General features: G+C 30.5%; 1 protein-coding gene across 1 annotated transcript in view; it reads right to left on the reverse strand.

The window, feature by feature from the left end:
• LOC124359161 (glutamate receptor ionotropic, kainate 2-like) overlaps positions 1–16,351 on the reverse strand; it is a 118,493-nt gene that overhangs the window by 13,962 nt on the left and 88,180 nt on the right. The window contains 10 exon segments of the mRNA XM_046811665.1: positions 146–250; positions 1,115–1,318; positions 2,395–2,415; positions 2,417–2,599; positions 3,004–3,156; positions 3,306–3,470; positions 5,106–5,159; positions 6,100–6,275; positions 13,477–13,728; positions 16,031–16,192. Of these exon segments, the coding sequence (XP_046667621.1) occupies positions 146–250; positions 1,115–1,318; positions 2,395–2,415; positions 2,417–2,599; positions 3,004–3,156; positions 3,306–3,470; positions 5,106–5,159; positions 6,100–6,275; positions 13,477–13,728; positions 16,031–16,192 (1,475 nt within the window).

A 16,351-nucleotide genomic window follows, 5' to 3' on the forward strand; every position in this document is an offset into this window, starting at 1 on the left:
GTAGCAGTGTTCCAGTATATAGGACGCCGCTTTTCAAAGAAAGCTGACATGATGTGATAAATTTAATTAGGATCCCCAGGCGGGTAAAGTGGGTCAGTATCAGATAGGACGAGGTCGAGAATAAAAGGTGGAGAGGCTGGCATACCTTGAAGAGGATCCCGATACCGAGGTTCATGAACGGCTTGGTGAAATCGATGACGCTCTCCCTCGCGTAGTTTATTGTCATGGAAGCTACCGCCAGGTCAGCTCTCTGCAACATGTCATCAAGTCAGTCAGTTGAAAACCTAGTTGATTATTGTTTTATACGATTGTATAGTTTTTCATATTCTATCAAGCCTTCCGTACTGTTCGATAGAAAGAATTATTTCCAACACGTAAAACCGTGAAAGTGTAAGCAAAACCTCGTGTCAGTTATCTATTGACCTTTTCAATCATCGATTTGCAATTTTTTTTAAACATCTTCAAATTTAATTAGAAATAAATAATATATTTATTTCATTATGTCTTTTTTGTAGGTAACTACGTTGTTTAATCACCTTAACTCACCGTGACTCATCATATCTCTTCAACCACGGCTGGCATATGACTAAGTGACACAGATAGTATTGATTTGGCTAAATTTTTCAAAGTTTTAATCCTGCCTTAATTATTCCAAATGGAAATTAAAAAATTACATTTTTCATTAAAGTATGATTATTGAATGTGTTGTATTATTTATTTGCTACATTTAATACGAACAGTTTTCAACTATCAAAATACATTTATATACATGAAGAGAATAGCATAAAACAAAGTATTTACAAATAATATGATAAGCCGCTAGGTCTATCATATTGAACATATAATAATGTTTTAAACTTATTATTTAGTAATAACTCTTGGATTATAAATCGTATCACAACATTTGTATTTAAAACGTAAAATATACTAATTACATATTTTAATAATATATGTGTAAACATCCTTCTCATAGAAACACAATGTTAAAACTTCTATAAAGTTAAATTCACTCTTCTAAATTGAGTGAGATTATAAAATTGAGGAATACAAAGAGTTACTTTTTTCTTAATATTATAATAACGACCGCGCTATAACTCATTGAATTAAAGCCAACCTTTTCCATGAGTTCTCTTACGATGCCATTCCACTCCTTGCTGTCGGGATCATAAACGCCGTACATGTGGTCTGGGACGAGTCTGATGGCATAGTGGAATCCCACTTGAGTCGCTATCCACTTGAGCAAGTCGATGCAGAAACCCTCGAACCTCGCGTTACCAGTCAAGTTCTTATCTTCCTTAACCATTACATACGGCTTCTCCTAAAATTGAATTTGAAGATTAACACATTCAATTTTCTAATAATAATTTAAACCACATATCTACACTTTACATATTGTGTTTTGACAAAAAGAAATTATAGAACCCATATGTTTCCTGCAGTGTGTAACATTTTGTGTGAAATTAAAGAAAGAATTGAAGGCAGACATAGTGCAGAAGAGTCAGTTAAAAACGGCTTACAATGTGTGCTGTTTGGTACGTAGAGCACGTGTAGGGTATACAGTTATGTGTTAACCGATACTCACGTGAGGAGAGGCCGCAGCAGATGTTACTAGTGACCGAGACCTTCCTACCCTCTCTAACCCAGTCGACTGCATACTCTTTTTTAAATACAGTTTACATATTTTTTTAATAATTCTTTTTATGATTTAATGTATGTTAAAAATTAAAACATGATACAATGATAGGTGCATATAAGCTAAATTCTTTGTCTAGTGTTTATTTAGTTAATATTTTTGTTTAAAATTATAAAAGCATTCAGTACATATAATAAAATATATGTAAAAATACAATGCAAATGCAGTGAAATTTGGTAAGACTGAATGAACCAAACTTCTCTTGTCATGATGATCAGGAGTGATGTTAGTCGCGCTCTCCCCTAAAATACTGACATACTATATGGAAAATATAAACTAAGTTGATACAGTGTGGTGTGGTAAGACTGAAATAGTTCTCTCATGTCATGAAAACAGAGCGATGTTGGTTGCGTTACTTAAAAAAAAAACACAAATAATTTATATACAATAATTAAGAGAAAAATAAAGTCTTTATTATCTCGTGTAATTGGTTAGACTGAAACATATCTCTCTTGACATGACAAACAGAGTGATCGTAAACTCGCATTACTCTTATACAATTTTTAAATACAATAAACAATACACACGAGATAACTCGATTTCTTACTGTGATTTGCAGGCTGAATCAGACCTCTCTTGTCATGAAGACCGAAGTACTGTTGGTCGCGCTACTCTCATAAAATACTGATATACAATATATAGCACTTAAAATATAAATATTGTTATTACTGTGTGGTGTGGTTGGTACGACTGAAACAGACCTCTCTTGTCATGACCACCAAGAGTGATGTTGGTCGCGCTACTCTCATAAAATGCTGTCGAGTCCGTGATGTTTATTCCCTCAGCCGGTGTCCAATGTCCCACTTTGCGCAGTTCCTCTTTCTTTAGTTTTAGAAGATCCAGTTTGAAGTTGCTTCGTTTTCCTTCGTTGAACTCTATTCTCCCAGTGAGGCCATTCACCACTGCCTGTGAACGTCAACTTAAATTAGTTCCTCCTCGCTTGCAGGTGAGAATTCTCTCTCTCACTACCACTCTCCCCACTTTGGACTGTGTAACAAATGCTTTATTCAAGAAAGATCTATAGGTGTTTATTGAGTAAAATATGTGATCGTAAGCAATTGTACTAAACTTTATCAATTTCCAAGCTTTACATAATTTAAGCCTTTTTTAACCGTATACGTTATAGGTACTAAATAATTGATTGTGAAATTTTCCAATATAACAAGTTTAATACCTACTTATGTTTATCCCTGTTCAACTCTCAAAAGCAAATTTTAAAATTCAATAAATAATGATACAAAAATAATTTAATTTTTTTTATTTCATTCCAATGCGTTTTAAAAGAAAAATATAGTAAATAAAATACTAACAGAGTTTATGTAGTTGTAGAGGCTAAGACCGTCGTCCCAGGGTTGCTCCAGTTCACAGGATAAGTTTACAGGCCTCAGTACGTGGCTTCGGTCGAGAGCTGCGAGGCCTTTTGCGAACACGTGAACAGAATCGTACATAAGGGCTGGTTCCGCCTGTAAATCGTTTATATGGCATAAGCTTTAGGAATGAAATTATGAATTATTACTCACTATCGAATAAAATAACTATGTTTTTTCATGGTTCCGTTTTTTTTGTCATGATTTCTTGATATCATACTATGGATACATTTTTGGTAAATTACCTGTATAATTCCGGTTCGATTGAGGATTGTGTGGCCTATAGGCTGGAACCTCTCCATCTGCTCCAGTGTGTCTGCCACCTTGGGGTCCTCCACGTCCACTACCCGAAAAGCTGTTATGTTCACCGAATTGTATTTGAAATCCTCCAGATCAAATGTTTCTATATCCTAAAATATAAAACATATCTTTATATTCGTATTTTGAATTCAACTTTTATATTTTGAAAAAGCGACTGGAGAAAATGTATTTTTCCTTCAATTTTATTTAAGTTCGAGAAAAAAAATATTTGAATGTAACATTTTATGTGAAATAAATATAATATACTTCATCGTTTGAACTCCTTTATGTTTATAATTATGTAAAAATCGTTTTGTAAAAGAATATATTTTTATATCAATGTATAGTTTTTCGGTAGAAAATATTTTTATACAATTTTATAGTATTTTAAAAAGTCCTATTTATGGTGAATGGAGTATACTCTACCAGGAACGATACGCACATAATGATCTTTGATAAATAAATTACTATAATATAATATAACGCATTGTATTGTATATTTAAAATAAGATTTGGCTTTCGTAGTGTCTTATTTGATGGTCATACTCGTACTTATGTTTTTACTCAAGATTATTTTAGTTATAAAAACTGAACTTTTTAAAATATTTGATTATAAAAATAACGCGGATTTCAGCTGAAAGGGTCAACAGTGTTTAATAGAAGGTTTTCACTATCACGCTTCGCTAAGTGGGGACGTCATATTATATACTTCCAGGTCTGCGAAGTAATACCCATTTAACCCTGGCAGAAGACCAGTTACTGTATTTACTTTCAGTTTGTGACTTGTCTGGTTTATATTTTTACTTTAATATTTGAATATGTTGAACCATTAATATTATGTTTCTTTAACATGTCTAGTACTGGCTTAGCGTTAGCTAATATGATATTTCTGTCTGTAAGTCAGGTATTTTGAGAATAAAATGATTTATAGATTAACATGTTGCTTAAAGCTTCATTTCGCGTGTTCCTCAATAATAATAAGTTGACTGAAGCCAAAACAGTAAAAACCATTCCGTCGTTACTAGTCTGCTTGAAATCCTTTAGTCCGAATCTAAAAGGGGCTTTGTATAGAAGATTATCCATATGCACTCATTGGGGTGCACGACATTGTCTTCTTTTTGGACTCAAAATTCAATGAGTCTTCACGTAGTCTACGATAGCTAGATTTCGCTGGCCAAGATCGTCATCTTTTCCTAGATCGCCAAAGCTCACAGATGTGCTTGATGAAAACACCATTCGTTAGTGTTTCATTAATTGTTCTAACCTCTTTGATTGAGACCTCAAGCCTCACATTCATTCAGACCAGGCTATCACATACTGTAATTGCCATTTGGTCACTACAGAATGGATCTCCCACTAAGATATCGTATAGAAACTTTCATTATATTGTCACCGTTATGAAGGAGGACCGGTGGGCATAATATTTGAAGCTTAGTTCTTGACCTACATTTACAGTAAAATATCATTAAATTTATCTATTATTTCAACACATTTGTTTATTTGATTACAAGTTATGCATTCGCCTATTTCAGTGACTCCAAAGCAAATATCACTTCAATAACGTCTTTAAGTAACTATACCAAACATCTGTGACTAACCTTTATTTTTAATGGTTTCAGACCTACAATAAAATATATTCTAAAGACACCAAAAACCTCCTAAAACAATACTGTGTTGTTGGGATTTAAATTAAGTCCTATATATTATATAATATAGGTATCTACATATTAATATAGGCTACTTACAAACGTTGTAAACATGTAGTGATATCTGAAGTCATTCATTTGAAGCTGTAATATCTGAAAACGTAAAGTTATTTTAAAATTAACTTGTTTTCTTAAAAAACAATCTTCTTAATAGTAAATAAATAAATGACTAAATTCAGTATTAGTATAAACCAATATAAATATAAATAAATATATGTATATATATATATATATATATATATACATATTATATATATATATAATATGTATGTATATATATATATATATATATATATATATATATACATACATATTATACAAAAATAGTGGTGATAAGACTAATGACGTCTATATGGGATTCTACGTATGAAACTGAAAACTAACAAAAGAAACTATAGTAGCTGAGAGACTTTCATACAAATTACTTTGCAAAGGATAAATATTAAATCTATAATTATGTTTCTGAAATGTTATTACAAATTCTTTTGATCCTGCTATGTAGACTTTGCTAAGATCATATATTCGATATTGATAAATGAAAAAAAATCGTTAATTTAGTTAGTCAATAATACATTAAACTTTTAAATGAAATTAAGGTTATCTTTAAACATGTAATTTCATTATGTATGAATCTTATATTATTCTTATACATGTGTATAATGTCAATAAAATAGAAGTAATGAATTTCTTATACACTGTAACTTTAGGTCTTAGTACATGAACTTTAAGAGTATTTTCAGACCCATGTTAGTTTTCAGAACATCACTAAACTGCTTTTACTCATATTGCACTACACTTTCAAATATTGTATAATCGTACACACATTTTAAAGGCAGTAAATTGAACTTTCTAAACAAATAAGCACCGAATAATCGGTTTTATAGCTATTGCTTATAATTTTCAAATTATTCTTTTCTTCTTAGCAATCTTGTGAGCTTAACTTGTAAGGTGTTAAATTATGCCTATAGTATGATCTCGTAATGTATTTTATTAATATTTTACTACTTGAGCAATATATTGGCTAAATACTCACCGCCCTAAAAAATTGACTCATATGTTTGGGGTTTGTATCAACAATCAGTTTGAATATCTCCTTCTGTCGGATCTCTTTTAACACCTGACGGTAGGTCGAGGGGTTGGCCTGTCTGATGTACATCTCGGTGCGCGCTGCGGGTGGAGCTTTCACCAGATCCTGCAGCTTGAATAGACCTAAAACGACGATTCTCGGTATACACATTTCTGTTATAACTCTTAAAAGACTGGAAAATTGAAACTTTTTATCATGATGTTTAGTATGATTCTTAACAAATTACTGTATTTCTGTCCTTGTTAGCATCAATAGGTATGACTGACGGTTTTATTTTCTTAAATATGATTACGTTTGATTTGATTAAGTTTTTGGTAATGACCCATGTTTTGGTATGTGTAAACATTTCATAAATCTATGTGCTAAAAGTTACTAATCGGTTTATTCTCAACTTATTTTACAAATTATAGTGAGGGAAATTCAACTTTCAAACAATTTTTAAGGTATCGGTTGATAATATAATAATATTGCAACTATATTTTAAGATTATTAATGGTATTATCATCAGTAAACAATACATACAGTATATATATGGAAGTAAAAAAACCATTTCCTAATGCATATGACAATTGCAGATTTTAAAAGTTTACTTAACTACATTATTTGTAAGTTTGACACACTAGGTAATTTATTGGCTTAATTTAAATAAAACAAAACGACATAACACTACTACAGATTCTTGTAGTTTAAGGTTAGAGTTATATAGTACTACAGGATTTCATTATATACAGTATGATTGTAAATATTAAAACAAACGAATAAAAAATTTTGAACTCTTAACACTTATCGGTAAAATAACTAACTACTTTAAAAGTATTTCTTTACAGATAGTCATGGGAAATTTATTAATATAATAGAAATTATAACTTGTGTAATTACAGAAATAGTAATTGAAAACTTGAATAAGATAGATAATGCTTATTTTATTTTATTATAAATGTAGTTATTATAATATAATAACATACGAAGGAACTGACAAATTACATATTAATAAGACACCAAAATTAATGCCTATGAATTGCAGAGTTTTAGTAAGGCCTTTCAATCGTTGGAGTGAATAAATTTAATTATTGTTTGTCTATCTGTCTGTCTGCCCGCGAAATATATCGATGGCAACGAGAAAATGTCAGAAAAAGTTATTGTATATGCAAACTCAATACACACCCATAAAAATTTCAAACATATAACATATTACATAATGTAAACTAGCTATCCCAACACATACTCCAATTTATAGTGACTCGGAGTGTAGAAATGTAGTATTTAACTACTTGTACGAAATCTAAAGTAATAAAAAAATATCCGTATTTATCGTGTTATAAGATATTTCACGAAAGATAGTAACAGTAGACATTTCATTTTGCCTGAAACATCAATTTTTTTATAATGTTCGTATACATAATACGTTATATCATGAATTCTACCCTGTTTATTAGATACCCACTAGCTATGGTTATAGTAATATTTAGTTAATACAATATTTCTCTCTTTGATTTCTTTTGTTATTTTTGTGTTAAAAACTACGTTTTGCTACTTATTGCCTTACTTTTATATAGCTTTACAAATCAAATTGAAAGTTGTTTCAATTTGTCGAACTCATATGAGTTTTGATTTGGCATCTCTATGCCGATTTCAGAGGGAATATTTAACAGGGAAATATTCTTTCCCTACAAACAAAAGAAAACATATCTGTCACATATGCGTTTAAATAACCAAACTAACATATGATCGGAAGACCAATATGTCAAACGAATTTTATTTACATTCGTTAAATTTGTATCAATGGCAATATAGCGTTAGATTAGCTGGTGATATATAAAAGTAAAGTAAAAAAGTAAAGAATATCTTATTTTACCAGGCGAAGTTAGGGCTAAGAAGCCCTCTCTAACACTTAACCTGGGGACCAACGGCTTAAAGGTGACTTCCGAACCACCACCAATGGCCGGGCAGGCGGGCCGCTTGCAAGGACAGGATCGCTCAGCGGTCACCTGTCCAAGCAGCAGCCACGCTCGGCGTTGCTTGATCTGGTTATCTTGCGATAACCGCCGTACCCACTACACTGCGCCATTGGCAAATATATCTACTTTTACTAAAACTGTTTAAATACGTTTTATATCAATAGCTAGAGAATTTTCTTCCTCGAACAATCGTAAAATTTAATTAAATAATATTTCTGTCGTACAAAGTATTACAGATATTTATTATAGCCTCGTTTAATCTAGTCCCTTGTCACTATATCGGACGACTTGTAAGTGGTTGTAACAGGTCAGAATGTAAAAACAGGTTTTATTTGACAAATCATCAACAGTCCACTACCAATCAAACCCTCCCCTTCACTGAACAATTTATCATCTGGACGGCCTCCACATGCATTCCTACTCAAACCGCCGCTTATTGTACTGCTACTGTTAATTTCCGTTATCAAACTTGACAAATGATGATTGGATTGTTTTGAATTATACATTACTTACTTATTTACTAAACATCCTCAAACACCCTTATTTCCTGTGACTTTCAGATAATCCATTATATATTTCTAAAACGACTATGCTATAAGAGGTTAGCATACATAACATCTAATAAAAATACTAATTTCTCGTTAACTCTTTCTCTCTCCTTCTTCTTTTTTTAGAGCAATTTAACTATTTGACTATTGAACAAACTTAAAATACTCTCAGATCTTGAAATCTTTGTATTGGTATTGTTTAAATTACTTTCAGTGCATTAAATTTCAATTATAAAAATATAAAGTATATTGAGGATAGCCGGTGAACTTACCAATTTTATAATATTTAAACCCCAAACGTGAAATGATAAGAAGTATCACGTCTGTTTTTTTACTACTGTATAAAATATCATGAAAACCCCTGGTATTGCTCTATCATAATTGTTTCTCTGTTACGTCGTGCATGAAAATGTAGACAAAGAAAAAGTAGAGCGTGGATATTTTAACAAACACAACCAATATCGTCGAGAAATGTTTACCATTAACCTGTTATTGTTGTAAAATTTTACAAAATAGAGTTTTCGGCTAAATTCTGAGATATTTTGCTATTAAATAGTTTATTTTCAACTGTTTACTTTTCTTTGTTATGCAGTAAAGTTTATACTATTATGTATGTCAGTCACATTGTTGAACGACCTTTTTTGGTTTATAACAATAGGCGGGTTCTTAACAGGTATTTATGCTCTCAAATATCATAATATTACTTGATCAATATAATCAAGTAGTATTAGTATCTTCGGAATCTCATCAACCAATATAAGTAAAAAATCTCAAAACAGCTTCAATTAAATAAAAACGGAACACTTTTTGTGGATAATTCAAGAATAAAAATAAAACATGTTAATCTTTATAACACTATGAACCACTTGTTGATATGTTTAGTAACTGCTCAATTCTGTATCATACACAGTTTTTATAACAAATACATTTATTTTATTCAAGCAGTCACAATAATAGTCAAGCCAACATACTTGATTTGTGTTTTTACGAGGCAATAATGCATATACTATCACAATGTTTTCAAATATATCTTTTAATACACATGTAACTGCTGGAATAAGTATCTAGGAATGAATACAAGTGTTTTTAAATTACACTTGTGACTATTAATATTTACAGATTATTTTGTCAGAGAGTAAAATTGTATACCAAAATAATGCACCATATATTCCATGTAATGAAAATAAGACGTCTTTTTATGACACAAATATTTTTTTGAAAGTATAATCCATAGATCATGATATATGTAATACACAGTTTAAATGAAAGTGTTTGTCCTTCAGTAGAAATAATTATGAAGTAATGATTTATAAACTATTTATCATTAAAAGAATAATGGATTCCTAATTATAGTATACACTTATAAGAAAACATCTTAGGAGTTTAAGTAATCAATCACATAAAAATATATCTACGCTTAACACAAATTAATTAACCTAAGATTCTAAATAAATATTAATAATCAATATGTATAAAGTTCAAGTGCATGCAAATGTATTACCATCAATGCAGTAAGATACATTTTCTTTAAAAATCTAAGGCCATGCTTTATTTGAATTTTTAACAGATTTAGACATGTAGTTTTAGCTAATTGTTTAGAAGTAAAACTTTAATTTTATTTATTTTTTTTTAAAGCTATCAAGAACATGTTATCCCTTCCTACAATGTTTATGTAATCGTTCATTTAAAATTCTTCCTTACATACACTTAAAAGTGTTGTAATTAAAAGCATTGTAGAAAGCAGGTGTTTTAATAAAAGTGACTTTTATATGAGCTTAGTTTGCGCAACAAAGTTTAAAATGACTTTAGGCAACTTTGCAAAGGACTTCGTACTTTTACGACAAACTATGTTAAACCATCGGAGCTCATCACCGCATTTTGTTAAGATTAGCCTCTTAATACCTTCGTTAAATCTCTTAGATTGCTGAATGTACCATTATCAGTCTCTTATATTTATATATTTTATCTTAATACCAGGTTATGCGGCTCATAATAAAATTATAAGTATTAATTATGCCATTTTATTACATTCTGTATATTCTTTTGATCATCCTAAACCGATTTATAACGGTTTAATTAGTATTGAATATGAGTGACAACATTTCACAATTAAAACGTGATTAAATTATGAGCACTTATTAATTCTTGTTTGGTTCTAATTTAAATTATATGCTAATTCTATCGTCATACAAATATATCTAATGTAAAAATTAGGTATTTGATAGGGTTCAGCTACATGTGATAACATGTAGTTTATGCATACCAATTTCTTGCAGGATAATATAAATAAAACAACAACTTACAAATAATCATCCAGAAGCATGGTTGGTCTTAAATAGTAAATAAAAAGCATAATCGTCCAAGATTAACTAGCTATATCAGGATATCCATGCTTGTAACTGTACTATTTAATAATATCTGACCTTTTGCGCTCACGATTTTTGCTAGTAAAAAGAATGAGATCTCAGTGAGAGTAATAACGACTAAAGTATTTGAAAACTTTTATTTATAGCATCATTTATAGTAGGTTATATATTTAAAACATCTAATGAATTCTATGTAATTAATCATTTAATATAATTAATATCATAATTCCTACAGGTCCTCAGCCTCATACCCAGTGTATTATTGAACGTAATAATTAATATTAAGAGCAATAAAGGAAAGACTTTCTAGCCTTTGTATTGAAAACCTAAGTATAATTTATGTAACGTTGTAATTCCTAGAGTTTCATTTATACAATGTAAATCATGCCCTGTTGGAGAATTATGTCAGAGTTACTTCAAGGGCCTTTGGCCCTGTTTTAGGGATCTTCCAGAACCCTAAAACATGACAAACGTGTTACAACCCATTGCTACCCTGCCTGTAGCTGTTATGTTCACGAAATCTTCTATCTATCTTTCCAACTGATAGGTAAAGGTTCTCTATTATTCATTCGAAGCACTCTCGTTTTCCTTGATCTTACAACTGATCTCTACTACCTTATCTTATATATATAAAAATCTTGAGTCACGATGTATGTTGCCAATAAACTCCAAAACGACTGAACCAATTTCAATCAAATTTCACATGTATCCGTAATTTAGTCTAACTTAGAAGATAGGATAGTTATTATCTGAATTATTCGCTTATGTCGTGAATATAAACGAATAAAATGAAGAAAAGTTTTCAAAGCGCCTGCACATTATAACCTGCAATTACGAGATAGATACGTATATTAAACAGTGAAACACTATTTGAAGGCGCTAAGTTATGATGTATAATTGTCTAAACTAAATTTTTGGTTGAACTTAAAGGTTGAGTGGTAGACCACTTTGTAATAAAATACATTATGCATGTACAATACATTTTTGACATATTTTCTTGATCGTGACATCAAGGTAAAATCTACATCGGGGTTGGAAATATAATTTACTTCAACCAGAAATGCTCATACGCGGGCAAAACTTACGAAAAGCGTGCGAAGCCGCGGGAAAACAGCTAGTGTTTTATATTTTTCCATAATGACCGTACATTTCCTTACGTTTCAAGTAAGCAGTTTTACATCTAGTAACCTTGTAATGAACCTTTTTTAAATTATTCTGATTTAAGAAATGACTGATTGGGTAGGGCAATAATGAGTTACTTTTCCATTTCCGTTTCAAGACTTGTTTTTGAAGATCCTCTCGAAACATAAGAGTAAATATGTAAAATAGTTATCCTTATTCCAAACCTTTATGGTAACTGCAATGATTTCAATAATATGTAGATAGTGTAATGAAATTCAGTGACATAAATTTTATTTGCTTTATTTCATGTGTTTTATGAATTTCCTGCGGTAAATTGCCTGTCGTACACTTTAAATTTATTTTTAGATCCAATACCAAGTTAATTTAAAACCAAGTTTTGAAATAGAAATTCTTTGGGCCTCGTGGTACTTAATAAAAATCCTGTAGTAGAAATTTACAAAACTTACGTTCTAATATTTTTAATAAGAACTAATATTCTAAACATATAGTCTAGATTAAAAATTATTTACAATTTTTATACAACATACTGGCAATATACCCTCAATATAACTGTGTTTTATTTGTTTTTAGTTCAAACAGACTCACATAGTGGAGGAAAAGTATTGATTATTGGCTGAGTGTGAAATAACCCCAGAACTGGAGGGATAGTAATATTTGTTTTATGTCCGATGTGTATATACTTTTGAATTTTGTATAAAACATTAGCATTTTTACAAGGGCGATATAAATTTAGTCAGTAGTGGATGTTCTTTAATGGGATTTATTTAATTTGGCCATGATACCATTAAGGATACGCCCATGCCCTCCTTCAGGTATATCCAGTTAGTAGCGGTCCCTCCGGTATGATTATATGACAAATATGAATGCTTTATGATTGTATTTAGGTCAATGGAGGTAAATTTTCGATGAATTGTTTGCGACTAGAATTCTGCCAAGAATAGCCTACAGCCGTAGTGTTGAAATACTTCAAAACCTATAAGATTACAAAGTGAAGCGTGGCCAGACGTGCTTTGTCATTTTTACGACTGCTCAATGAACTATTTATGGTAGAAATAATAATCGAGAATTGAGACAAAGGCCTATTTTTAAGTAATATTACTTGAATAGTTATAAAGTGAAATATTGCGATAAGCCCATTCATTGCCTTAAATATTAATTAAATTAAGTAGTGGATACTGAATTATACTTCATGTGTGCCAATATTTTATTTATTATTAATGAAATGATAAAGTGTACAACCAAATAAGTGTATAAATATATTAAAATAAACTAATTATAATTGTTGAAACGATTAAGTACAACACTCACCATAATCCTCTTCGTATATTATTGCAACTTTGGTCCAATTAAGGAAAGTCATGACGTCTTTGAATGCATGATTCATGTGCTCTTGGGACGGATGCAGATTTATAGAGAACTCCTTGAAGGCAGGCTCAAAGTCTATCCTTGCCTCTACATGCGGTATGTCTAAGGCCTCGCAAATGGACTGGATGTGGGCTCCCAGTAGTGGATCGCTGGGCCCAAACAGCGCTTGGATACCGAATTCCATTTGTTTGCAGGCTGTACAAATACAAATATCATAAGTTATTATGAATACATTTAATTTACACGTGGATAATAATATCGTTAACTTATTATAACTACAATTAAATGGAAAAATTGTATAAACATTTTTACTATTTGATATTTTATAAATAATTATTGGAAGAGCTTTAAAGAATTATGAAATTTTTCTGTAAAAAGTTAATTTACTTTCAGTCTATTTCACAGCTACACGAAGGCTGACACTAATGCTATTCCCAATCCGCTTACAGTTGAATGGGTCGGAGCCGAGAAACGCCTGAACAGCCTTCAGTAACACCAACGGTACATACTAATTAATTGAATACTTAAAGTTTAAATTAAATATATATATATATATATATATATATATATATATATATATATATATATATATATATATATATTTAAGTGAATACATGCATACTTAAATATAGTTTATGTGATATTTTTGTATAACTTTTATTACTATTTAAATTTAATACAGAGTGTTCCCTAAAGGGTGTCACAAACTTCTGTAGCTATCATGTAAACATAATTCGAGAATGTGTCTTTTAGCCACTATCTATTTTTGGGAGCGCCAAAAATGTCATAGTTGAGAGTAATTAGTTGTTTTTTGTTCTTGATTTATGCTAGCGTATCTGTAAACTGGTCGTGGTTGCTTATGCGTTGACGGATTTCGTTTGGAAAAATTAAAGTTGGAATTGCTATAACAGTTTCAAAATAATTGTTTGTGGAGTCGCCCGATGATTAAACCTTTGGTTTCGAAAGGTCTCGTAAAAAAAAACCATTAGGGAAAGTATTGATTTTTACATTTAGTAATATTTATTAATTTTTAAATAGGTAGTCTCTTGTGCATGTTTTATAATTTACGTAATACGGATGATGCCTATAAAACACAAAATGTTTGCTGCTCGTGGCTTTTTTAACCTACCTTTCAAGTAGCCATGTTCGCTTATGCATTAATGGATATTGTTGAAACAAGTACGTGGGATTGTTTTTAAGATTTTTCTAATATGGATCGGCAAATACACTTCTTACAACTATACTAGAATTTTTTGTATTACTACTTTAAAAATTTCCAAACGGCACAATTTTATTATTAATCAACGAAATACACATTATTTAATTTCCTTTTATCTATTCAAACTTACATGCCAAATTTGTATTCCTTTAGCTTTGTAGATAATATGATTTTTATACAAAATGGCGACTAGCAGCTCAACGAGACATTTCTCTGCTCATGCGATTTTTGTTGGAAATGATGACTATTATGATCCACAGAAGCTTGTGACTACCTTTTGTGAACAACCTTTTGTATATATACTTAATTGCATATACTTATGTAGATGTATATAACTATTATGTTTTAATTTATATATTTGGTAGGTTTAACTACTTTCTCGTGCCCATAATAATTAATTTTCCTTATTTCAAAATTTTAAAACAAAGGTTTTATAGATATACAACTTTAGATTGTTTAGTTTATTAGAAACAGGATTTAAATTTTAGAACACTTAATAATGTATATCTACATTTCTGTATCGCATTCCGCATTTCCATTATACAAAATAGAGCGAGTGCAGTAAATAAAAGTTTACAAAAAATTCAATTCGTTTTTTCTTATAATTTTTTACACTAATAATAATGTATATATTTTCGATCAACTTTCTATCAACATGACGTACATTTAGGATAATGAAATTTGTAAATACATTTTATTAATTTATTTCTCTTATACTGTACTATCAACTTCATACTTCTTAGTCTCAAATCGTTATAGTTCTGGAGCCTTTAATTAATTTGCATTGTATATGCACACAGCATGGTTTTTCTTTAAATAGATAGAGCGATTTCCCCTAAAGATAGGAAACGATCGTCACCTAATTTTAGTTGAGGTCAAAATTGGAGGGTATCGAAATTGTAAAAAATATGCAATACTATTTATCTTCCAATAAAAAAAATGTAAACATACAATTGAAAGTACAAGTGTAATCGGATAATAGTCTGACAATAACATAAGTATTATTTACCTGTTTGACGGTAATGATTAAGTGTATAAAGCTAGATAAATTGTAAATAAAGAAACAAACATTATTTTCCATTTCAATTCATTCTACACATTGCAAATTTTAACATGCATCAAAACTAGCATAGCTGAGATAGACAAGGAAAATCGCATAATTTTCAAGATAAACCAAAGGGGTTTGATTATATTGTGAAAATTGGCTTTTGGTTTCACATAAGATAATATAAGTGATATAAGTTTACCACTTTTTAATTGTATCAATAACTGATATACCTTTCTTTGAAGTTCTGAAACTGTCATCTCTCGGGACGTACTGAATGTCGTACACTAAAGTAGTGTTGGGCAGGAGTTCTTTGTCTTTGTTGAGTCTGTACACCGCGTACTTGAATGCAAGCTCCGTGCTGCTGTCCTTCTGATCTTGAGTGAAAATGGCACCTGAAAGTTAAATCGTCTCTCACATTACGGGAACATATTACTTAATGTTTTAAACAGACTAAGTAACAAAACTGCAGTTAAGTAGGTATTAAAGCAAATTTAAATAAATGATTTTGAAATCTTAAATCGTTGTTAAATAATCCAAGCAAAATTTGAGGC

The sequence above is a fragment of the Homalodisca vitripennis genome, chromosome 4, assembly GCF_021130785.1.
Source record: "Homalodisca vitripennis isolate AUS2020 chromosome 4, UT_GWSS_2.1, whole genome shotgun sequence".
NCBI classification, from domain to species: domain Eukaryota; kingdom Metazoa; phylum Arthropoda; class Insecta; order Hemiptera; family Cicadellidae; genus Homalodisca; species Homalodisca vitripennis.